At 37.1% G+C, this 24,086-nt stretch overlaps 1 protein-coding gene across 13 annotated transcripts; it reads right to left on the minus strand.

The window, feature by feature from the left end:
• Nucleotides 1-4,760: 4,760 nt before the first annotated feature.
• Nucleotides 4,761-21,276, minus strand: LOC137249783 (uncharacterized). Of its 13 annotated transcripts, XM_067781679.1 has the most exons (15): nt 21,071-21,275; nt 20,667-21,009; nt 20,481-20,606; nt 19,878-20,303; nt 19,692-19,812; nt 14,068-14,262; nt 13,793-14,007; nt 13,514-13,703; nt 12,732-13,276; nt 10,952-11,057; nt 6,559-7,415; nt 5,778-6,010; nt 5,691-5,712; nt 5,439-5,501; nt 4,764-5,377 (listed from the first exon to the last, which is right to left on the minus strand). In XM_067781679.1, the coding sequence occupies exons 12-15, from the start codon at nt 5,877-5,879 to the stop codon at nt 5,154-5,156; spliced, it is 411 nt and encodes a 136-aa protein (XP_067637780.1). In that variant the 5' UTR covers nt 5,880-6,010; nt 6,559-7,415; nt 10,952-11,057; nt 12,732-13,276; nt 13,514-13,703; nt 13,793-14,007; nt 14,068-14,262; nt 19,692-19,812; nt 19,878-20,303; nt 20,481-20,606; nt 20,667-21,009; nt 21,071-21,275; the 3' UTR covers nt 4,764-5,153. The 13 variants fall into 13 exon arrangements, 10 of the variants coding, with proteins under 10 accessions (XP_067637787.1, XP_067637786.1, XP_067637780.1 ...); XM_067781686.1 differs by having other exon boundaries at nt 4,761-5,373; nt 19,878-20,606; nt 21,071-21,261; XM_067781685.1 differs by having other exon boundaries at nt 4,763-5,377; nt 5,442-5,501; nt 19,878-20,606; nt 21,071-21,276.
• Between the last annotated feature and the right edge of the window lie 2,810 nt (nt 21,277-24,086).

The following is a 24,086-nucleotide window of genomic DNA, read 5'->3' on the forward strand; positions in this document are numbered from 1 at the left end:
AGCATAATTTTCAAAGTTTGTAAATTGGATCGATTTTTTCTTTTGTTAACTCATTTGGCAAAGTAGCTTTTCTACCGAATATTAGCTCAAATGGTGTATATTTGTTATCAAAAACCGTATATGGGGTTGTATTATTATCGAGGATCCATTTTAGATCCAGGGGAAACTAGCGCTCTAATGCGCTCACGCCCCACACACGCACATACTTTCGGCTTTCTTTTTGTTATTTCAAATAAAGTAGATTTGTTTTAGTTTCCAAAGTATATTAGTTTCTTTAATTTAAACTTTGTTCTTTTCCACTCTTAGTTCGTTACAACTTTTCTTCCTAAGTTAAACTATATTTACAAAAAACTTTCTTTCCTGGTTCACTATGTCTATAAACTTTTTTATTTTTACTTTCTGGTACAGTGTACTTTTTAATTTTTCACCACTGTCCACTGGTTTTGTGCGTTTTCAAAATTGTGCGTCTTAATCTGGTGCCGGTTCACTTTCAACTGAAAACTGCCGCTAACGCAACTCTGTATCTTTATTTTCCGCCTTCGGATTATTAGTACTGATGTCAAGACGCGTCGTTTGACACCTCCCTCGATATTTTTGGACGCGTATTAGCAGTCGACCCCTCAACTAGACTATTACCCGGAGGTACCCGCGGGTCTTTTTTCGGTTTTTCGTTAATATCTTTTGAACGAGTTGCAATTTTTATTTTCCGCCTTCGGATTATTAATACCAATGTCAAGACGCGTCGTTTGACACCTCCCTCGATATTTTTGGACGCGTATTAGCAGTTTTTATTTTCCCCCTTCGGATTATTAATACTAATGTCAAGACGCGTCGTTTGACACCTCTCGATATTTTTGGTAGCGTATTAGCTGTCGACCCCTCAACTAGACTTTTACCACATTTTTATAAATATAAAACTTATTTCTGTTTTTTTTCCAGCTCGATACATCGTTCATTGGAGCGTCGTAAATCATTGTTCATTTCGTTACCAATTTACAGGGATTTTATACCATTTTTGTGAAGTTTTGGTAAGTTTGAAATTTCATTTTCTACTTTTATAAATATAAAACTAATTTCTGTTTTTTTCAGCTCGATACATCGTTCATTAGAGCGTCGTAAACAGTTTTTGATTTTTTTGCCAATTTACTGCATTTTATACCATTTTTGTGAAGTTTTGGTAAATTTGAAACTTCATTTTCTACTTTTATAAATATAAAACTAATTTCTGTTTTTTCCAACTCGATACTTCGTTCATTAGAGCGTCGTAAAACCGTTTTTGATTTTTTTTTGCCAATTTACTGCATTTTATACCATTTTTGTGAAGTTTTGGTAAGTTTGAAATTTCATTTTCTACTTTTATTATTATACAATAGTTAAGTTGAAAATTTTCATGTGGCCGCCAAAACAGAAAAGTTTCTGTGTAAATACTGTAGATCCCACCGGAAAATAAAAATTTTATCTCTACCCCTGTTCTAAATATTATCAAGTGTTTCGACGAATAACCACGTTAGCAAATATATTGTCTACTCGTATAGGGTCTTTTAAATACATCTTAATCTTAATCTAATATCTAAGCTTATTTAATATCTAATCAAATATCTAATCTAATCCGTCGGGGTCATTTCGGGGCTTTTTCTTGACTAATACGGGATCATTTGGGGACCCTTGCGGCATTATTTCTGGATGGTTCTCGGGGTCCGTCCGGGATCCCGTCAAGGTCATGTCGGGACTATTAGGGGATCATTTGAGGACCTTTCCGGCATCATTTCTGGATAGTTTTCGGGATCCGTCCGAGATCGCGACGGGGTCATTTCGGGATCATTTGTGGTACCTAGCGGCATCATTTCTGGATGGTTTTCGGTATCCGTCCGGTATCCCGTTGGGGTAATTTCGGGACTTTTTCGGGGCTAATACGGGATAATTTGGGGACCCTTCCGGCATCACTTCTGCATGGATTTTGGGATCTGTACGGGGACCCATCAGGGTAACTTCGGGACTTTTTCTGGACTATTTCGGGATCATTTGGGGACCCCTTAGGGGTCATTCCATGACTTTCTGTATTATTTCGGGATCATTTGGGGACCCTTCCGGCATCAATTATTGATCGTTTGCCGGATCCATCAGGGTCATTTCGGGACCATGTTGGGATCATTTGGGAACCCTTCCGAGGTCATTTCTGGATCCGTAGAGGATGCCGGAGGAGTAATTTAGAGATTTTTTTTTGTTACTTTTTCGGGATAGTTTTGGAACCCTTCCGGGATCACATCTGGATCCGTGCGGGATCCCATCGGAGACATTTTCGGACTATTTCGGGAACATTTTATGACCCTTCCGGAATCATTTCTCTATGGTTGTCGCGATCTTGATAATTTAGGAGCCCTTCCTGAATGGTTTTTGAGATTCGTCCGGGAGCCCGTCAGGGTAATTTCGGAACTTTTTCGGGATCACTTTGGTACCCTTCAGGGAACATTTCTGTGTGGTTCTCTGGATAAGTCTAGAATCGTGTCGTTGTCATTTCGGGTTTTTTTGGGACTATTACGGGAACTTTTGGAGACCCTTCCGGGGCGTTTCTGGATGGCTTTCGTTATCCGTTCGCGATAGCGTCGAGATCATTTCGTGGCTTTTTCTGGATAATTTCGGGATCATTTGGGGAACATATCAGGTTATCAGCTCATTTAGTTCTCTTTTTTACTCAATTACAAAAATAAAATGCATTAGATAGAAAAAAATTTTTAAGTAGATAACTTGATAAGCAGGCTAACGTGAATAGCCCATACATCTCATTTTCTCCTTGCGGACGGGGCCGCGGGTAAAGGCTAGTATATTATAAATGGGAAAGTTTGGATGTTTGTCCAGACGTTTGTCTTTGTGACTCATTTCGGGATTTTTTGGCGTCCCTTCCGGCATCATTTCTGGATGGTTTTCGGAATCCATTCGGGATGCCGTCGTTGTCATTTCGGGACTTTTTCCTGATTTTTTGGGGTCCCTTCCGGCATCATTTCTGGATAATTTTCGGATCCGTCCGGGATCCCGTCGGTGCCATTTCGGGGCTATTTGGGGATCGTTTGGAGTATCTTCCGGCACCATTTCTGGATTAAGGACCTTTCGAAACCGGTAGTTCAGCACATATACCTTTTTAAATTATGAGCTCTTATGGCCATGGATTTGCTGCAAATTATTCGTAATTAAAATTCGATAATTTTATCTTTAATATCTAACCCAGCTTTTTTTTGAGTTTTTTTAAATGAATCCTGTAACGAACTGTTATAACTATAATTACTCTTTTTGTAATATTATAACCAACTAAATACTCGAAAAAGCAACGCTATTTTCATCTAAAAAAATATCTTTGTTTTTAGCTAATTGTTATTTCACTTCTTTGTTCTATGAATAGTAATTTCTTCACCCCTGTCATATCAATTAATTCAACTTAAAACATGTACGGAAGCGTGCCTTACAAGTTATCAGCTCATTTAGTACTTTTTTTTACTATATTACAAAAATAAAATATATTAGACAAAACAAATTGCTTGATAAGCAGGCTAACGTGAATAGCCCATATATTTTTTCAAAATTTTCTAATTAAAAAACTTGGAAATTTTACTTTCTAGATTTAAGGATCCTCCCCACAAATGTATTAAGTTGTTCTATTTAATAAACAAAATGTTTGTTTGTTTTTGATAAACTGTTTACAAAAAATTTCAAAATCAAAGTTCATGAACATTATGTAACATACACATACAAGGACATATAAATAAAATATTGAAAACAATAATTGATGTTTTTGCTTATTTTTTAAATTTAATTTTTCATCGAAATGTTGTCTAATGATATTTATTAGAAATTTTTATTTCTTTATTCGAATAATATAATTCTCTTAATAAATAAAATGAAATTAAAATACCTTACATTACTATTCGAATACGTTATTCGAAAATAAAGATCTTTGGTAAATTTACTTTTTTTTTTAGAATAATGGACTGCCAATTGTGCCAATTTACGCGGTCATCGTTTATGGAATTAAATGACGAGGACTTGGACGATTTTTTGGTGGCGCATGGCGTATTGGCTGGGGCCATGGCATGCGGCCAGTGCTCCAACCCATGTAGACTGGTAGACGACATGTGGGTATGCACTCGGCAGAGGACCATGACCACAACCACCAATAAAAAACGTAAGGTCGTTTGCTCTTTTAAACAGAGCCGAAAAGCCAACACCTTCTTTTCGGGAGCCAGGCTCAGCACAAGAACCATTTGCAAGCTTGTGGTGCTTTTTATAACGTCGCCCTACCCGAAGGTAAACGCAATAATGGAAGACCTTAGTATATCAAAGCAAAGCTGCAATGACTGGGTAAGCTTCATTAGAGAGGTGTTGGTAGACTGGAGCATACACAACGGGGATAGTACGATAGGCGGTCCCGGAAAAACCGTGGAAATAGACGAGGCCAAAATGGGTCGCAGAAAGTACAATCGCGGCCGAATGATAGAGGGCCAATGGGTTTTTGGTGGCATAGAGAGGGTCTCGCAAAATGTTTGTCTCGGCTGTCGCAGACAGGACCAGGGAAACACTTCTCCAGGTTATTAGGGAAAAAATAGCGCCTGGAACTACTATAATAAGCGATTGATGGAAAGCATATGATAGCCTGGAGGAGCATGGGTACACCCATTTTTCGGTGAATCACTCCCAAAATTTTGTTGACCCGGTGACTGGTGCCCACACCCAAAACATCGAACAGAACTGGCGGGAATTCCGGTCCTCTATTCCCGATTATGGCCGAACAGATACAAATTTCGACGGTTACATAGCGGAATTTCTATTCAATAGAAAGAATACCAATATGGGGGACCGCATTCACTATTTATTCAAACACATCGGGGTTGTGTATGCTCCAAGCGGCTCTTAAGGCGCTAGGAATTCCCGCCGCGGTCATGGTCCCTAAGCTGAGCAACGCAACCTTAGCATGGTGAGTAAAAAGTATATATGTAAAAAAAGATGTCAAATTTATTATTCTTTCAGATATATGCATACATTTATTGGTCCTTTCGAGAGGTCGCAAAAGGCCCTTATCAGGGCCACCAAAAAATTAACAAAGAGATTAAATTTAACTAATTGATATTACTTTCGTCCTTTCGGGACGTCATAAGAGGCCCTTATCAGGGCCACCAAAAAATAAAAAAAGAGCAAAAATTTATATTTAATAACTGATCTAAAATTTTATTTTTTCTTGAGCGAACATGGTCACGAGGACGTCCACTGAAATGTGAATTGTTCGAATAATGCGATTCACCAAAATGTGATTCGTTGTTGGCGTTACGATAAAGTGGAGAGCGGCCCTCTATCCATGTTGAAGAAGTACGTAAAATTTTGGATATGCTATCTAACGAAAGACAATACATTAATTTATAATGTAAGATAAATTGGTATTTCTGAATGCATACTACCGAAATCCTGAATTCCCTCCATTATGTGGAGTACTCTCAGCTCACTGTGTAAATGGTGTTCTGTGGACATAAGAAGACAGCCCGTGCATAAGATTTGTTTATGATAATGAAAATAGTTATATTAATAAATAATAAAAGCACCACCAGCGATACTTTGATTTTCAATGATAACGCTTATAGGATTTGGCATCTGATCGGGACCTAAACGGCGTTGGGCTTGAGCATACTGTTGCGGCTGTTGATACATACCAGTACCAGGTGCAGGTGGTTGCTAAAGAAAATAATATAAAAAAAATCATCAGCAATATTTGAAATATATTAGTTGTATTAGCATACATTATAACCAGGACGTCCGGGTATTGGAGGTTGACCCGGCATGGGTGGCCGACTGGGCATTGGCGCCTGTCGAGGTTGTGTTGGTGGCATAATTTGACCCATGTAACCGCGCTGCCCAAGGCAGTCGGTTCTATGTACTTCCTAGAGTTCCTAGCAGGAATGTAATATATTTGTAATTTTTCCATATTCAAACGTTTCTCGTTTTCGAGATTTTTTACAATTTTCTAGTTTTCCTAAAAAAGAGATGGAACAAATTTATTTGAGTTTCAGAAATTAATAAATAAAGATAAAGGCAGTACAAGAGTTTTGTGCATTTGATATTGGAAACGTAGCAATAGCAATTATAAGCTATGGATTGTGAGCAGCTTTTTCATTTCAAAATTTTTTTTTCACATTTTGTTTTGTATTGGCAGGTGCTGATTTGCTATTCAATGTTGAAAAAATAAACTACGGTTTTTGATGTAGCGTATTTGCCATGACGTAGCAAATGCATATCCATATAATTTTTTGTCGTTTTGTGTAAAAGTACTACACCAGTTTGCAAATACTATGATGCTAGACCATTTGCACAAAGTCCTGAACTCCCCTATAGTAAAATAGCATGGTAACAAACGAATGATCTTTATAAAGTATTGGAAACATAATATGTACATACAAAAATTGCAAGTATTTCTGTTTGCAACTGTAATAAATGTATTCCTATATAATTATTTAAGCTAAAATTGTATGTATTACGTTTTTACAAAATTTTTGTTTTTGTAATAAATACTTCCTTACGTACTAGCCACTTGCCGTTGATGAATATTTTAGGGATTTCGCGACATCCTTTCCCATATTTGGTGCGGGGACACCACTATTTCGGCGTCAAGTCATACTAGACTGTTTTATAGATATTTGCTAGCAATATATATTTCCCACCATGTTATATGATTGTGGAACTCCGTGTATTAGCCTTTGTGTTCTAATTTTTTAATGACTTCCAGTTTGTCTTATATAACTGCGCTGACATTCGGTGGCAAGCTTGTGTACGATGTGTCCCCCAAATGCATTCTCTAAATTTGGGTTGGTTCTAAGTTTTCGCAGTGAATATGTTCGTGTTGTATATATTGTGATTAATCATCACTTTTGAGTGTACATATGTACCTGTTTTTTTATATACATTATTTGCAGCTATGTTGTATACTATATAAATAAATAAATAAATCGTGTCAAGTTTCGGCATGAACGAAATTTCGTCGCGCATTTTCTTTCATCGACCTAACGCAGTTATAAGCACGTGACGCACATCGCTGCATTGCACTGGTATCATCCCACAGAAACCGGTACCAGCGCCTAACTCTAATACACATTTTCCCTTTTACTATATCCGTATTATGTGCAAGATAATCAGCTAAGGCAACCGATGCTTGCCAACTAATTAGCCCCGTGGTGCTTTCTGCCACGAAGCTTTTGAATTCACGCAAGGTAAGTGACACGTCCAGCGCTGATTGTTGGAAATGTTTGTAAGCGTATTTTAGCAGTTGATTCAGCTATTTCGTTAGTTCTATTTGTAGCGTGTTTTTGTTCCTCTTTTTATACTCAGTTGAGCAGAGCTCACAGAGTATATTAAGTTTGATTGGATAACGGTTGGTTGTACATCTATAAAGGAATCGAGATAGATATAGACTTCCATATATCAAAATAATCAGGATCCAGAAAAAATTTGATTGAGCCATGTCCGTCCGTCCGTCCGTCCGTCCGTTAACACGATAACTTGAGTAAATTTTGAGGTATCTTGATGAAATTTGGTATGTAGGTTTCTGAGCACTCATCTCAGATCGTTATTTAAAATGAACGATATCGGACTATAACCACGCCCACTTTTTCGATATCGAAAATTTCGAAAAACCGAAAAAATGCGATAATTCATTGCCAAAGGCGGTTAAAGCGATGAAACTTGGTAGATGGGTTGACGTTATGACGCAGAATATAAAATTAGTAAGATTTTGGACAATGGGCGTGGCACCGCCCACTTTTACAAGAAGGTAATTTAAAAGTTTTGCAAGCTGTAATTTGGCAGTCGTTGAAGATATCATGATGAAATTTGGCAGGAACGTTACTACTATTACTTTATATGTGCTAAATAAAAATTAGCAAAATTGGATGAAGAACACGCCCACTTTTTAAAAAAAATTTTTTTTAAATTCAAATTTTAACAAAAAATTTAATATCTTTACTGTATATAAGTAAATTAAGTCAAAATTCAACTCCAGTAATGATATGATGCAACAAAATACAAAAATAAAAGAAAATTTCAAAATGGGCGTGGCTTCGCCCATTTTCATTTAGTGTGTCTAGAATACTTTTAATGCCATAAGTCGAACAAAAATTTACCAATCCTTTTGAAATTTGGTAGGAGCATAGATTCTATGACGTTAACTGTTCTCTGTGAAAATGGGCGAAATCGGTGGAAGCCACGCCCAGTTTTTATACACAGTCCTCCGTCTGTCCTTCCGCTCGGCCGTTAACACAATAACTTGAGCAAAAACCGATATATCTTTACTAAACTTAGCCCACGTACTTATTTGAACTCACTTTATCTTGGTATAAAAAATTGCCGAAATCCGACCATAACCAACCACGCCCACTTTATCGATATCGAAAATTACGAAAAATTAAAAAAATGCCATAATTCTATACCAAATACGAAAAAAGGGATGAAGCATGGTAACTGGATTGGTTTATTGACGCAAAATATAACTTTGGAAAAAACTTTGTAAAATGGGTGTGACACCTACCATATTAAGTAGAAGAAAATGAAAAAGTTCTACAAGGCGAAATCAACAGCCCTTGGAATCTTGGCAGGAATACTGTTAGTGTTATTGAATATATAAATAAATTAGCAGTACCCGACAGATGATTTTCTGGATCACCTGATCCACATTTGGTCGATATCGCGAGAACGCCTTCACATATAGATCTAAGGGCCACTCGCTTTTAAAACCCTCATCAATACCTTTAATTTGATATCCATATCGTACAAACACATTCTAGAGTCAACCCTGGTCCACCCTAATGGCGATATCTCGAAAAGGCGTGCACCTGTAGACCTAATGCCCACTCCCTCTTAAAATGCTCAGTAACACCTTTCGTTTGATACCCATATCGTAAAAACATTCTAGAGTCACCCCTGGCCCACCCTAATGGCGATATCTCGAAAAGGCGTCCACCTATAGACCTAATGTCCACTCCCTCTTAAAATGCTCAGTAACACCTTTCCTTTGATACCCATATCGTACAAACATTCTAGAGTCACCCCTGGCCCACCCTAATGGCGATATCTCGAAAAGGCGTCCACCTATAGACCTAATGCCCACTCCCTCTTAAAATGCTCAGTAACACCTTTCGTTTGATACCCATATCGTACAAACATTCTAGAGTCACCCCTGGCCCACCCTAATGGCGATATCTCGAAAAGGCGTCCACCTATAGACCTAATGCCCACTCCCTCTTAAAATGCTCAGTAACACCTTTCGTTTGATACCCATATCGTACAAACATTCTAGAGTCACCCTTGGTCAACCTTTATGGCGATATCTCGAAAAGGCGTCCACCTATAGAACTGAGGATTACTCCCTTTTAAAATACTCATTACCACCTTTCATTTGATACCCATATCGTACAAACATTCTAGAGTCACCCCTGGCCCACCCTAATGGCGATATCTCGAAAAGGCGTCCACCTATAGACCTAATGCCCACTCCCTCTTAAAATGCTCAGTAACACCTTTCGTTTGATACCCATATCGTACAAACATTCTAGAGTCACCCCTGGCCCACCCTAATGGCGATATCTCGAAAAGGCGTCCACCTATAGACCTAATGCCCACTCCCTCTTAAAATGCTCAGTAACACCTTTCGTTTGATACCCATATCGTACAAACATTCTAGAGTCACCCTGGCCCACCCTAATGGCGATATCTCGAAAAGGCGCCCACCTATAGACCTAATGCCCACTTTCTCTTAAAATGCTCAGTAACACCTTTCGTTTGATACCCATATCGTACAAACATTCTAGAGTCACCCCTGGCCCACCCTAATGGCGATATCTCGAAAAGGCGTCCACCTATAGACCTAGTGCCCACTCCCTCTTAAAATGCTCAGTAACACCTTTCGTTTGATACCCATATCGTAAAAACATTCTAGAGTCACCCTTGGTCCACCTTTATGGCGATATCTCGAAAAGGCGTCCACCTATAGAACTAAGGATTGCTCCCTTTTAAAATACTCATTACCACCTTTCATTTGATACCCATATCGTACAAACACATTCCAGAGTCACCCCTGGCCCACCCTAATGGCGATATCTCGAAAAGGCGTCCACCTATGGACCTAATGCCCACTCCCTCTTAAAATGCTCAGTAACACCTTTCGTTTGATACCCATATCGTACAAACACATTCTAGAGTCACCCCTGGCCCACCCTAATGGCGACATTTCGAAAAGGCGTCCACCTATAGACCTAATGCCCACTCCCTCTTAAAACGCTCAGTAACACCTTTCATTTGATTCCCATATCGTACAACTAGAGACACCCCTGGTCCACCTTTATGGCGATATCTCGAAACGGCGTCCACCTAGGGAACTAAGGATCACTCCTTTTCAAAATACTCATTAACAGCTTTCATTTGATACCCATATCGTACAAACATATTCTAGAGTCACCCCTGGTCCACCTTTATGGGGATTTCTCGAAAAGGCGTTCACCTATAGAACTAAAGCCCATTCCCTTTTAAAATACTCATTATCACCTTTCATTTGATACCCATATCGTACAAACACATTCTAGAGTCAGCCCTGGTCCACCTTTATGGCGATATCCCTAAATGGCGTCCATCCATAGAACTATGGCCTACTCTCTCTTAAAATACTCTTTAATACCTTCCATTTGATACACATGTCATACAACCACATTCCAGGGTTACGCTAGGTTCATTTTCCTACATGGTGATTTTCCTTATTTTGTCTCCATAGCTCTCAACTGAGTATGTAATGTTCGGTTACACCCGAACTTAGCCTTCCTTACTTGTTAAAATTATTCATGTTCGCGTTCTAACTTCTTATAATCAAATGTAAGAGTTTCTATTTGTGTTTCTAAGGCTCGTTTTTCCATGTTAATAACTTCACTCTTTTTACCTTCACCCGTCATTTCATTGATTTGCAATTTTAGGCGTTCATTTTCAGTATATAACTCCTTATTTTGTTGTTTCTCTCGATTTAAACTTTTAGTGGAATCGCCATGCTGTTGAAGAGATAAAATTTTAATTAAAAAATGTATATCATTCATTAAAAAAAAGTTCTGCCAAAGTAAACAATTTTATTTAAAAAAATATTTAGCAAAGTTCTATGTTTAACGAAAATACAACAAAGTATAACTGCAACAAAAGATTTAGAATTTATTTGTCTTCTAATTAATTAATAAATTTCAGTAGCTACTTGTATGTATGTATGTATGTATTTATTTGAAAATTTGTTCCTAGCACAACAATTTTGACAAATTATTTAACAGTGCTAGTCATGAATAGCATGAGCTATAAAAATTTAACATTAATAATAATAAAAAATTTAGATTAATCAAATTAAATTAAATATAACGGATAATAGTGAAATATTTATGTATGTAAATGTAAATCTTAAAACTAAAGAAAAGTAATTAATAAATATTAGAAGACAGCAGTAGTGATGATAACCTTTGGCTGGTTATAGATCGAATAGTATTTAACAAATAAAGGAAGAAGACACAGAGAAAGGAAAAGGACTTAGAAATGAACATTTTAACAACAACAATTTGTGATCCAGTTTAAGAGTCGTTAAAAATGATGTTAGCTCTTTTTTGAAGTGCAGAGCATTACTTAAATATAGATAGTCAGGTTCCTTCGTGTGTATCAATTTATGGAGGAAGGACAGTGTTTTGACTTTTAAAAGATTTTCGAAAGAAATGTTTAGCAACCTTTCAGCATGTTGTGATACGTGGTCAAGTCTTTTCAACCCATAAACATATGTTGTAAACAACATTTAGTTTGTTCTTGCACAGATAGTCACAGTTTAATTAAATCACACAACCATGGGTAGCGTAGGTATTAAGTACGCTTTAGCCAGAAGTAGTCTTATGTGCAAAGGCGTGAAATACTGTGTTAACCATAGTGTACGAAGCATTCCATACACTTTTCCAACTGTTATAAAAATATGGTCTTTCCATGTCTATGTTTTGTTAAAAATTACACCTAAGTTTTTCGCTGTATCTACGTATTCTATAACGGAATTGTCGAACACTACATTCTCTAAATCATTAGTGGGAAAAGACCTTCTATGAATAACAATACATTTTGACTTATTCGGGTTTATACATAAGCCATTCATATTAGCCCATGAAAATATTTGATTCAAATCGTGGTTTAAGTTACTTATACACAAGCTAGTTTGATCACGAGGACAACACGTAAACAACTGCACATCATCAGCGTAGATATGAACATTACAATACTTAAGGACATCGGGTAAGTCATTGATATACAGAACAAATAACAAAGGACCCAGGATAGAGCCTTGAGGGACGCCTCTTAAGACATGTAGGAAGTCAGAATTTTCACCATCAATACATACTGCTTGAGTCCTATCGCCAAGATATGATCTTATAAGGGCAACTGCATGACCAGAGAAGTTAAATAAGTTTACCAGCTTCCTACAGAGCAGAGTGTGGTCTACAGAATCAAAAGCTTTAGAGTGGTCAAGAAGTGTTAAGAAGGCAATGTAACTTTCATCCACTCGCTCACGAATTTCTTCTGTCACTTCTTTTAGTTTATTTTTTATTTTTGTATAGTAAGATAAAATGGTATAGTAATATTACAAAATCTGGAAAAAGCCGCCTCAACAGACTTCGTTGAAAAAGAAAATTTTCACGTAAACAATAACTTACCTGTAATCGTTGCGCCCGTGCTTCATTCATCATCATTCTTCAGAACTCATATCTGATTTTCGACTTTTACGTCTTCGGCAATCGTCCTCATCATTAGCTGCTCCATGTGTTGTATTATGTTTGTTTGTGTTACTGCTATGAGCACCACCGCTACCTTCCCTTTTGCCTTTACTAACGCTATCTTTTTGACAGTAGGAACGCAATTTAACACTAATTAATTGCACGCATCTCAAGACCATGTTGAAATGCGCTAACCACATGATAGGCGGTTTTACATGTATTCACGGAACATTGTATACAAGCACGGACTCGTGCTCGACACAAAATACAAACGAGTGCCCAACGACTCGATGGAGTGCTCGATATTTTTGTTATTGGTTCCATGCGATCAACACAACCGATGCTTACTTCAAGTATCCATAGAGCGCAGGAAACATGTGCCCAATTTTTGCCTGATTTGGTTGATTTCATGGCGCCAGCCTTATTTGGGCAGAGCAAACAGTCTGGATTAATACCCACTCAACATGTCCGACAGAGCCATTGTCCTGGTATAAAAGAAAACAATATTTTGTTTAAATTTAGTGATTGTTCAATTAATATAAAATACTTTTGATAATTAGATTTTTTTTAAGTGAACATTCGTAAGAGGCGAAAATCATTTATAGGTGGGATATGAAGTTAATTTACACATTTAACAACTATTACTAAACGCTTTCATATCTTTGTTATTTTGATTAGGTTCAAATATGTATTTTTTATTTAAAAGTAAAAGAAAAACAAACCTGATGTAATCGCTGTAATGCCCTAACATGCCTGATTTACACAAATATTGCAATTATCACAGAAAACCATTTCATTTGCTTCCTCTGAGTCTGGTGATCGACATACATCGCATATAACATTTTCATCATAATCAATGCCAAGGCCTTCCTCATTCTTCAGGATCACCTGTATTTGTTTCCAACATCGTATCTGTACATATATAAAAATATATTTCTTTCAGTACTATGTTATGTATAGATTTGTATATACACAAATTAAACAGAAAAGTAACAGCGTACCTCCAGTTCTTCGATGACGCGCTCAAATTGCGTTTCCGTTATGGAATAAGCACCATATTGCTTACGATCGGAATTGAGTAATTGCAGCGATGATTCATCGACCGGGTCATTGTCGTAGGCACATGTATTTCCGCTTGCGTAACCACATTTGTTAGACAATGCAAATCGCTCGAGCAGGTATCGTCTTGCTTATACGCAGGAAGCGATTTTTGGAGCTAATATTACAAAAAAGTATTAAGCATATTAAACTTGAGTGAATAACATGTAGAACTTACAGTTTAAAGTCATGCGAAGGCGGCATAATTGGTTCTGATAGCACATAAACGGTTGGCTCTGGCAAAGAGTCAGGATTGACAGGCACCTGCACGCCCTTCTCCCACTCTTGCTTCCATTGATCATTTACAATGAGATACTCGTAATTAGCCAAAGGCTCTGAATCCGGCACTTTCATTGCACTTATGACATCCTTTCTGTAAGTGAAAGAGAAAACAAATTAAAATTTTAAACTTATATGTATCGCTAAACCATATTAAACTTAATTAAACCATATTAAACTTAATTAAATTAAACAACTTTGTAAAAGAATAACATTTATTCAGTTATAACCTTCCTTGTTAACAAGGCATCTTAGTTACGATATTTCTATTAGGATATCGCACCCCCGCTTCAGAAGTGACACAACTCAAAAAAATCAATTTCTGGTATTAAGGCATTTTTGAATGGTATAACTTTAGCCCCATACGCTAGAAAACCGACACAACCTAAATGTTCAAAGCTTTCCGGCCCCAAGTGACAATTTTGAACTTTGGTATTTAGCTCTAGCAAAACGTCCTGAAACGACACATTTATTATTGTGTCATTTTTAAAATTTTTTTAAGCCAATTAATTCGAGTTGGGTCATTTCTGATAAAATTATTTAGTGGAATAATTTTGGATCACTTTCGAAAAATCCTTAAACCACAGCCAAAGGTAAGTTTCTTTTTCTGTTTCCCCTATTGATTAAAATATATATGATAATAGTCTTTTTACAATTTAACTTCGTGCTAATAACTGGCAAACATTTATATCGTTTAATCAATTGAGAAAAATACTATACTATTATTATACTTAATTTGTTTACTTTGTAGCAATATCTGAAAGTCGCGCAAAAAAGGTGCTGGATATTTTGCCCAAGCAATGTCAGGAAATTGAGCAGAACAATAAACAAATTGTGAATGTTCTTTTAGCGGAGAAAATTACTAATGATGTAGATGTATCCACTTTACTAGATTTTCCGGAAATAAGTAAGTAAAGTTAATTATTTATTTTTTTATAGCTCAACCTAATTCAGTAAGTTTTGTAGATGCAGTGTCTCTAAAGATAGCAAAAAAGAAGATATTCTATCACTCCTACATGCTAATCACATTAACAAGTTTTATGCTGACTTTTATGAATATCTATAATATCTAAAATATATATCTGGTATATAATAATAATCTAAAATAAGATACCAGTTTGTTCTTAGTATTATACATGTTTAAAACCTATGTATTTATTCAATGTATATTCAATGCATTAAAATGTATACCATACTCTATGAGTTATGTACTTCTAGAACAATGGTCACCATTTAGTTGAATAATTATTGGCGCCACTTCACACGTATTATTATTCTCTGTCGTCTTTAGTTGTCGCAAAAAGATACTTCGCAAACAAACGCTCATGCGCAGAATGTTTTCATGTTTTAATATTAACAATTTATTTTGTTTAAATATTTCCTTAGACTCAAGCAATAAAGTAATATTTATATGACACATTTACGAATTACTTTTTGTGTGTTAACAGACATGCGTGCATACGTCCTACCTCATTGATTTTTCATCACCAACTAAACCACCACCAATAAGATGATTTTAGTTCTACTCACACAGCCACAGTTTGAAATTTGGTTATCCCTGTTATAGAAGTTACTTCAAATATAAATATGTTTCAAAAAATATTATATTGTTTTCATTTTACGGTGCGTTACAATATTTTTTGTGAATATAAAAAATAAAGTTAAAGTGACACAACTAAAAATAATGTAAATTTTATAACCAAATCATAAACGGCACAACTCATCAAAAAATAGTTAAAACATTTTCTGGAAAAATTATTTCTAAAATTATGCTAAATATTCTACTAAAGGTAACGATAAAGGCAAAGCAACTTGAATTTAAAAAGTCTGGTAACTTTGGAAACAAAACAAATTATGTATCAAATTTAACCGTCTCTAAATCAATGTTGTTGTTGTTGTTGTAGCGATAAGGTTGCTCCCCGAAGGCTTTGGGAAGTGTTATCATGTAATGGTCCTTTGCCGGATACAGATCCGGTACGCTCCGGTACCACAGCACCATTAAGGTGCTAGCCCGACCATCTCTGGAACGATTTATGTGGCCATATTAAACCTTCAGGTCATCCCCTCCCTCCCCATCCCCAAGTTCCCTGAGGAGTTTGGGGTCGCCAGAGCCTCGTCTTTTAGTTAAACAGGATTCGCCGCGGATAGGTGAGGTTGACAATTGGGTTTGGAGAAGCTATATATTGCGCCGGCAACCTGAAGGGTTGCGCTACACAGCCCCTTGAATCTGGTATTTTAGTCGCCTCTTACGACAGGCATACCTACCGCGGGAATATTCTGACCCCCTACCCCGCTGGGGTTCTCTAAATCAATATTGTTGTTTTTCTACTTATGTCACTTCTGAAGCGGGGGTGCAATATGTTGATATGTAATTTTTTGTGCAAAGCATCGGATCTACTCGGCCGAATGTCAAAGATATGTCCTTTGCTTATATCAATACGTTCTATTAGCAAAAACCCAGTTTTTTTAAGCCTAATTTCAAAAGCAACGAATATTGATAATGATTTTTTGCATGGGCCTGAGGAGATAATAAAAATATCAAACAAAAATGTATGTTTACTGATAAAGTTTCATCTTCAAAAAGTCTTCCAACAATACCACCAACTCTGTATCAAAGTCCAGATTATTTAAACGACTTCGTGATTGTCATGACGAGCCATTTCCTGACTGGTTAGTGTGGAGTGCCAGTAGCAATGCTTTTTATTGCCTACCATGTCGTCTGTTAAGCACCAATACTTTAAGTCGACCTAAAATTTGTTGCCCTGGCGGATATTCGAAATTCCAGGTATGGAAGAAGCTATACGATAAACTGCCATCACACGAAAATACTCAACATCACATTAAATTAGATTAGATTGATATTTACTATTATATTTACATATTTTTTGATTTCACAATAAATTTTAAATATCACAAATTCATTTTCATTTCACAGACGTGTATGATATATATATATATTAAGTAATAAAAAGTATACATATTATGTAATAAAATGTAATAAAAAAGTATTTTAGCCTCAAATAACATCTATGCATAGCATAAATGTTAAATTCAATGATGATCTTTACAAAATCTTATTCAAAAAAGAAGGCTACAATTGATACACTTATCAACAATGACCACCTAATAACTGAAACTCCAAAGTGGAAAGAAATTGTATATAGAATTTTGGACACTATTTTATTTTTGGGTGAAAAAGGTCTAATTTTCAAGGCGAAGGTGAACGAAACGATGGACATTTTTTGGGCATCTAAGGTCTCATAAGCCATTATGATCCAATACTTAGACATCATTTGGAGAAAGTTAGGATTTCACAACAGCAGCACAAACGTTTACAAGTTCACTATCTTTCCCCAGACATTCAGAACGAGTTTACAGATATTTGTGCAAAACACGTAAGGGAAACTATATTAGATCAACGCAAGAAAGCCAAGTAACAAATTTTTCAATTCAAGAACGGTTTTTGACTTTCGTGAATTATAACCAAAAAACTGGTCAGAAACTGATCTAATTTTCCATACTTGATTGAAGATTGTCGATAACGGCGCCAATATGAAAGGAGCTTACAACGGAGAACTACGTCACATTCTCGACAAATCCGAAAATCCAGAGCCGTAATAAAATCCTCAAATCCCTTACTGGCAGTACCTGGGGAAAAGATAAAGAAACGCTCGTTACTACATACAAGCAATTGGCCAGCCGTTTACGTGCTACGAGTAACCCATATGGTCACCAAGCCTAAAAACTACCTACTGGAAGAAGCTACAGGCCTGCCAAAATACTGCTCAAAGAATCGCCACTGGCTGCCTTCTTATGTCCCCAGAACACCATCTACATAATGAGGCGATAATACTCCCCATCAGGGAGAGAAATGAGATGCTAACCAAACAGTTCCTGTTGAATACCCAGAAACCTGGGCATCCAAACAGACATCTGATTGATGAGCCAACACCGCCTAGGGGCTTAAGGAGTCATCTCCGTAAGCATTTTGAGGAAATACGGCACCTGAGAACCCAGCCGTATGAAGCAAAAAAACACAAGCAGGTCCTTGGCGAACTCCAGAAACAGGTGTCGGCCCTTTATGTCAGGAATTGCCCGGTGAATCCAGTACTCAAATAAAAGTACCCAAAACTTGTGGAGGAGGAACGCATACTCCACAGGGAAACGCGTGTCACTCTTGCTCAACTTCGTTCTGGATGCTGTAACATGTTAAACTCTTACCTACCCAGAATCAACCCTGACATACAAAATGTATGCCCCGCTTGCAATGTGTCCCCACATGACACCAACCATCTCTTTAATTGTAATGTGGAACCAACGCCTCTAACACCCCTTTCATTATTGGCCACCCCTGTTGAAACAGTAAGTTTCCTTGGACCCCCGTTAGAGGATATTGATGACAATTTGTGATAGGGCGAAACACTGCTACAACAACAACAAAAGTTGTTTGAAATTTACATTAGCACATTTCACACCGATTATAAAACAGTTACCTTTTATTTATTTTGAATCATTGTAACTATAAGTAATTCTATTAATTTTTCTGTACACGACCACTCAAGAACTGTCCTCGAAACACTCTAAAGGAAGTCTAAGGAAAGTAGTAGTATGACCAAGATTGACAAAAAAGTTGCTGTTTGAGGCGTCGATTGCACATCGCATACAGGATTTACATCACGTTATTTAGACATTAACCTAAGTGCAGATCGAAGGTGAACAGGGTGATGCAAATCTGGGTTTAATAACATAGCGGACGTGCCTTAACAGTCTTGGAGACGTAGCCGCATCAAGCAGTTGTCTGCGGTTCAAAATATTGAGCATTTCCAGAGACAACCGTGGCATTTCTGAGTACCAAGTTTGAGTTTGTAAATTAGAAACTCATTCGACGGGGTCGAACGAACATTTGCGGCGGTATGCTCCTGCAACACAGCTACAACAACAACGGTATGCTCCTAAGAATAATTTTATGTGTAGTGTTTTGGAATAATTAAACGATTTTTTTATCCTTGCAAATACAGGCGTAATAGTTCTTGATTGCATGATGTTTTATTTTTAAATTGATGTCATTACTCTATTGCTTTTAGAAGCTCTTTAATGTCTTCTAATGTCCTTTTAAAGTCTGAAGTGCGTTTTTATAATTTTGCCTGCTATGAAACTTCTGCCGTTGTTGTTGTATTAACGATAAAGGCGCTCCCTGAAGGTTTTGGGTCCTTTGTCGGATGTACGTTCCCGTACGTTCCAGTAACAAAAACCATTAAGGTATTAGCCCGACCATCTCAGGGTTGGAAATTACGAGGCGCATCGTATGCGTAACTATATTGACTCCTTCTGATGGAGAGAATCAACGAAAGTGGAAGTAGGGCACCATCCGTTGCCTCCCCCGTTTAGTCCTGCTTGATTTGTATAATTTATTTGCAATCATCAGCCATATAGTCACTAGCGCTTGCTTGATACACATTTTAACTCATAGGTATGTACTTACTGGAACACTAAAAACAATACCAAACAACAAAGAAATATTACCTGTTCGACATATCATTGTATTCCCCACCCAACCGAAGTATGAATTTGAGAAGCCATTCACCAGCTGAAACTGTTTACGTGTCATAGCAGATACTCCCCCAAAATTTATCGATAAGCCAACCTGAAAACGTATTTGCAAGTTTTAGACCAAAAAATGCAAGTTTTAAAATGTAAATTATGAATTACTTGAAGTTTAATGTGTCTATAGCAACCGATATGTGCCGCGGTTGCCGCGGGCATGTGTATAAATTTCGATTATCTAAAGGTAACAAGTCAACGTCATGGAAGATAAAGCAGTCCCATGGAAATATTTTTAATGCTTCTAGGAAGCCACTATTCATCAGTTAAGCTCGATTGAAAGCTTTTCCATTTGTTTGCTCGATAAGAAATTTCTATAAGCGATATGCTGTTTCCTTAGGAATGGATGAATGTTTCGCAGGAAAACTGCCAAATGAGCGTAACTATACCTAAACGGAACCACGATTGCAACGTGATGCTTCGGAACACAATCATTTGGCTCAAATGATCGTCCTGTCTTTAAAAACGGAGCCAATTCAGCTTCTACAATATCCAAGGACTCTAAAGATCTAGTTGGAGTTATGAGACCTTCATCTAAAGAAATGAAAGTAGAATATCAGGAATAATACGTTAAAGTTAATGTTGTTGTTATAACATCGGTGTGACAATCCTTGGCCGGAAATATCAGACCGATCCACTGTGATACTTAGACCTGACTGCCATGTGTACTACATATATAACGTTTGCTCCTGAATAAAATAGTTAGCTTACTCTCATCGATCTTCGGTGCTTTACACGTCCTATTTATAGAAGCAGCATAATGTGTATTGTGTCTTTATAGGCCGCCAAGTATTAGGCATTGAATCCATATTTGATTTTCCATTGTCATAGCCAGTACTATTATTAAGAATAAAGCATATACTAAATTAGGGGGCACATACGAAAAAGCACACTCACCAAAATTGGTGGCGATTGATGTTGCATTGGCAGTGGTAGCCTCTGTGCCTGCCGGACCATTTGTTGGCGTTTTTTCTACATTGCTCTCAGATTTTGTATTATTCTCCGTCTCAATGGTTGCGCTGTTCTTGTTATTGGGTTTTTTTTGCACTCGAACGGTATAATCCTCTTCTGGTTCATCGGTCTCCATATTTATTGTATTCCCGTTGTTTGAAGAACTAGGACCTGATTCTATTTTAGATGATGAAGTGCTAATATAGCTGCTGTTGATGTAGAAGAGCCCTGCGGCTTAGAATCTGGATCAGATCTAAAACACCTCCATTAGTGGCATCAGCTATTACTGCTGCATAGCGTCTGTCACGTTAATATGGGGATTGTGGTTTTGGAAAATTGTGATAACATACCCGCGAAATACGTTGCCACTTCGACTCCCCCGTGACTATCATACACAGCGAAAAATGAGGTATTTACATCATTTAAAAGCGATTTGTGAGCGTCCTACAAGTAATAAGTTGTTTGCAAGACTCCATTTTTTCTTTTTGTTTTTATTCTGACTTTCCGAGCAAAATAAAGGAATGGGTTCCACTTTCATTCCCTTTTATTAAGACATTTAGTCTTATTCCCGTACTTACTCCCGTATGCACATGCAAATAATGATGTTCGTTAATGGTACGATAGATATGCTTATATTCTACACAATACCTGCCATGTACGTATACAGATGAAGATGATATTTTTCCAGCTTTAGGTATGTACACTTTTAATTTTGCAGCATATTTGGTAATAAAATACCATGTAAAGTAATTCCATGTGTTGAGTAAACAATTACATGCAAAAGTCATTAAACGGAACAGTAATTCTAACGACAGCATGGCACTATTAATACATGTCCAACAACATCAAGAGGGGTATCAAAAGAGGTGTTTTGGATCTAGGATCGCATAGGTGTTTTGCTCGGGTATAGTTTTGGTTTCCAAACCGTTGTTGGACCCACCCAAGTTAGTTTTTTATAAGCGCGGCCGAAAGCCACCAATGTAGAAAGGTGTTCTGCGCAAAAATACTATGAATCGCACCCCTGCTTTACGGTTTTTCGTTAATATTTTTTGAACGAACTACATTTTTTTCCGCCTTCAGATTATTGTTGTCGATGTCAATACGCGTCATTGGACACCTCTCTATATTTTTGGACGCGGTGTCATGCTGTCGTATAAAATTACCAACAGAACTTATGTGAAAGTTCGCAAATCAACTTCAGTCTGCTACGAGTATCCATATATATTTGGTAATGAAATACCAAGTAAATTATTCTTTGTGTTGAGTAGCCATGTAGAATTCACTAAAAAAGAACTTATGAAACAACTAACGTTAGGTTGAACTGGGCGGTCCGTGAATACCTCACATAGACTGAATGGGTCCGTAGTGTTACTAGAAGTTTATTTAATGACCAAACTGAATAGCCTTATAAAACCCAGAACCTATGTATCACTCCTAATAGCTGAATCCTGATAAGCGCAGGGCAGGAGCACGATCATTTCCTCCTCCAACCCGTACTTCCTACATCTGCTATCACTGACCAAGCCTAAGTTAAAGGAATGTGATGCCAGACGGCAGTGTCCAGTCAAAATCCCCTAATGAGTCTACAGCCCTCTCTTTTTAATGATAGAAGCAACTTTGTTAGCCTAAAGTTGTAAGACCTACACATTATATTCGACCTTTAGAGCCCGCAACTTATGTGACAGTTCTCAAATCAACTTAAGTTTGACAAGTATTCTACGAGTTAAGTGTGACTACGTGGCTCTGAGCCCTGAGGCGTAACCCAGGTAAAATATCGAGAGAGGTGACAAAAGACGCGTATTTACCTTGACAATAATAATCCGAAGTTGGAAAGAAAATTCTTAACTCGTTCAAAAGATTTTAACGAAAACTTGAAAAATGACCGCGGTTCCTTCCGAAACCGTGGTGGGATCCACAGTATTTTTGCGCAGAACATCTTTCTGGGTTGGCAGCCGCGATTATAAAACATTACGGTGGGCGGTCCACCAATGGGGTGGGATCAAAATTAAATGCGTGCAATATCCCTCAAAGAGAGTTTTACCGTTTGATATTTCATCATTCCCCGTAGTCATACTTAACTCGTAGCATTTAAATGCGTATAGAATATTTATGATGATATTATTAGAATTTATAAAGTTTTTTCTTTAATTGCATAATTAGATTTTAAGACCAAGATACAAACAAGTTTTAAGTGTAGACTCTATGTAAGAAAAACCAAGGTCCTAAAAAACGCCGATCCGGTTGCAACGCTGGCAATTTCAGGTAAAAATTTTTTCGGGCATAAGAAAAGTGGTGAGTGTTATAAAACAAAGAAAATAATAAAAATAAAACCATTTTGGTTGAATTTTTTGATAAAAAAAAAGAGAAAACATGTTAATAAAATGATTAAAAGTGGTGAAGTGAGTGAGGGGGAGGGGGGGGGTTCGCAAATATCTCGAGAAGTATCAGAGATAGAGGTTTTCCGCGATTCGAGATCCTGGGGCCGAAACGCGTCTCTGGGTACCACTCTCGAATTTTTGCGTCGCGTATTAGCAGTCGACCCCTCAACTAGACTATTACCAAAAAATAAAAAATTAAATTTCTTCAGCTATATCCGTCCCCGAAACCAAAGGAAAATAGGTATTAAACGTTGTTTGTATGCCCGTGCCTTTGTAAATTATGAAGGGCAATTTTAAACCACCGCGAACTAGAGAAAAGGGTGATTTCTAGTTTCCAACACTTTTTAGCCTTTTAAACGCTTCAACAATGTCTAACCAAGCTGTTGTGGTGTTTAATACTCTTTTTCGCTTTGGTAATATACGTTTAACGCACTTTTATTAACTAAAGTAACATTTTTTAACTAATTACACAAATTTGCATACAAAAAAATGTAAACAAACATCTTGTTCTTCCTTTTTTTCAAGCATACCTACCATAGTACAGGTCTACAAGTAGGATATGTAGCAGCGCGCACATACACAGCCACGCTCACCTGATAAAATGCTTGTTCTTGTTAGTTTTTTGTGTGGATGCTATTTGGCACTGTTGTACTTCTTAGGTCCAAGAAAAGTGTAGTAGCTGCTAACGAAAACTGTGTAAAATTTTTATTGCAAAATTACAAAGAAATATCCTTATTTATTTTCAAAGGAGCACTTAATTACATCTCTCTTTAAAATCCATATGTTTTGGATAATTATAATTAACAAATTGTGATACTTTATTACCGGGGACGATTGCCAAAACACGACCAAAACCGTCGGGGAGGTATTAATAGACGCATTTTTGCCTCGCTTCCAATAATTCGAATACTTTACCGCCTTTGGACTATTGATAACAGGACAAAACGCGTCTTTTCATTTTTCTTTCCGCTTTTTTGGACGGGTTATT

The sequence above is a fragment of the Eurosta solidaginis genome, chromosome 4, assembly GCF_040869045.1.
Source record: "Eurosta solidaginis isolate ZX-2024a chromosome 4, ASM4086904v1, whole genome shotgun sequence".
NCBI lineage: Eukaryota > Metazoa > Arthropoda > Insecta > Diptera > Tephritidae > Eurosta > Eurosta solidaginis.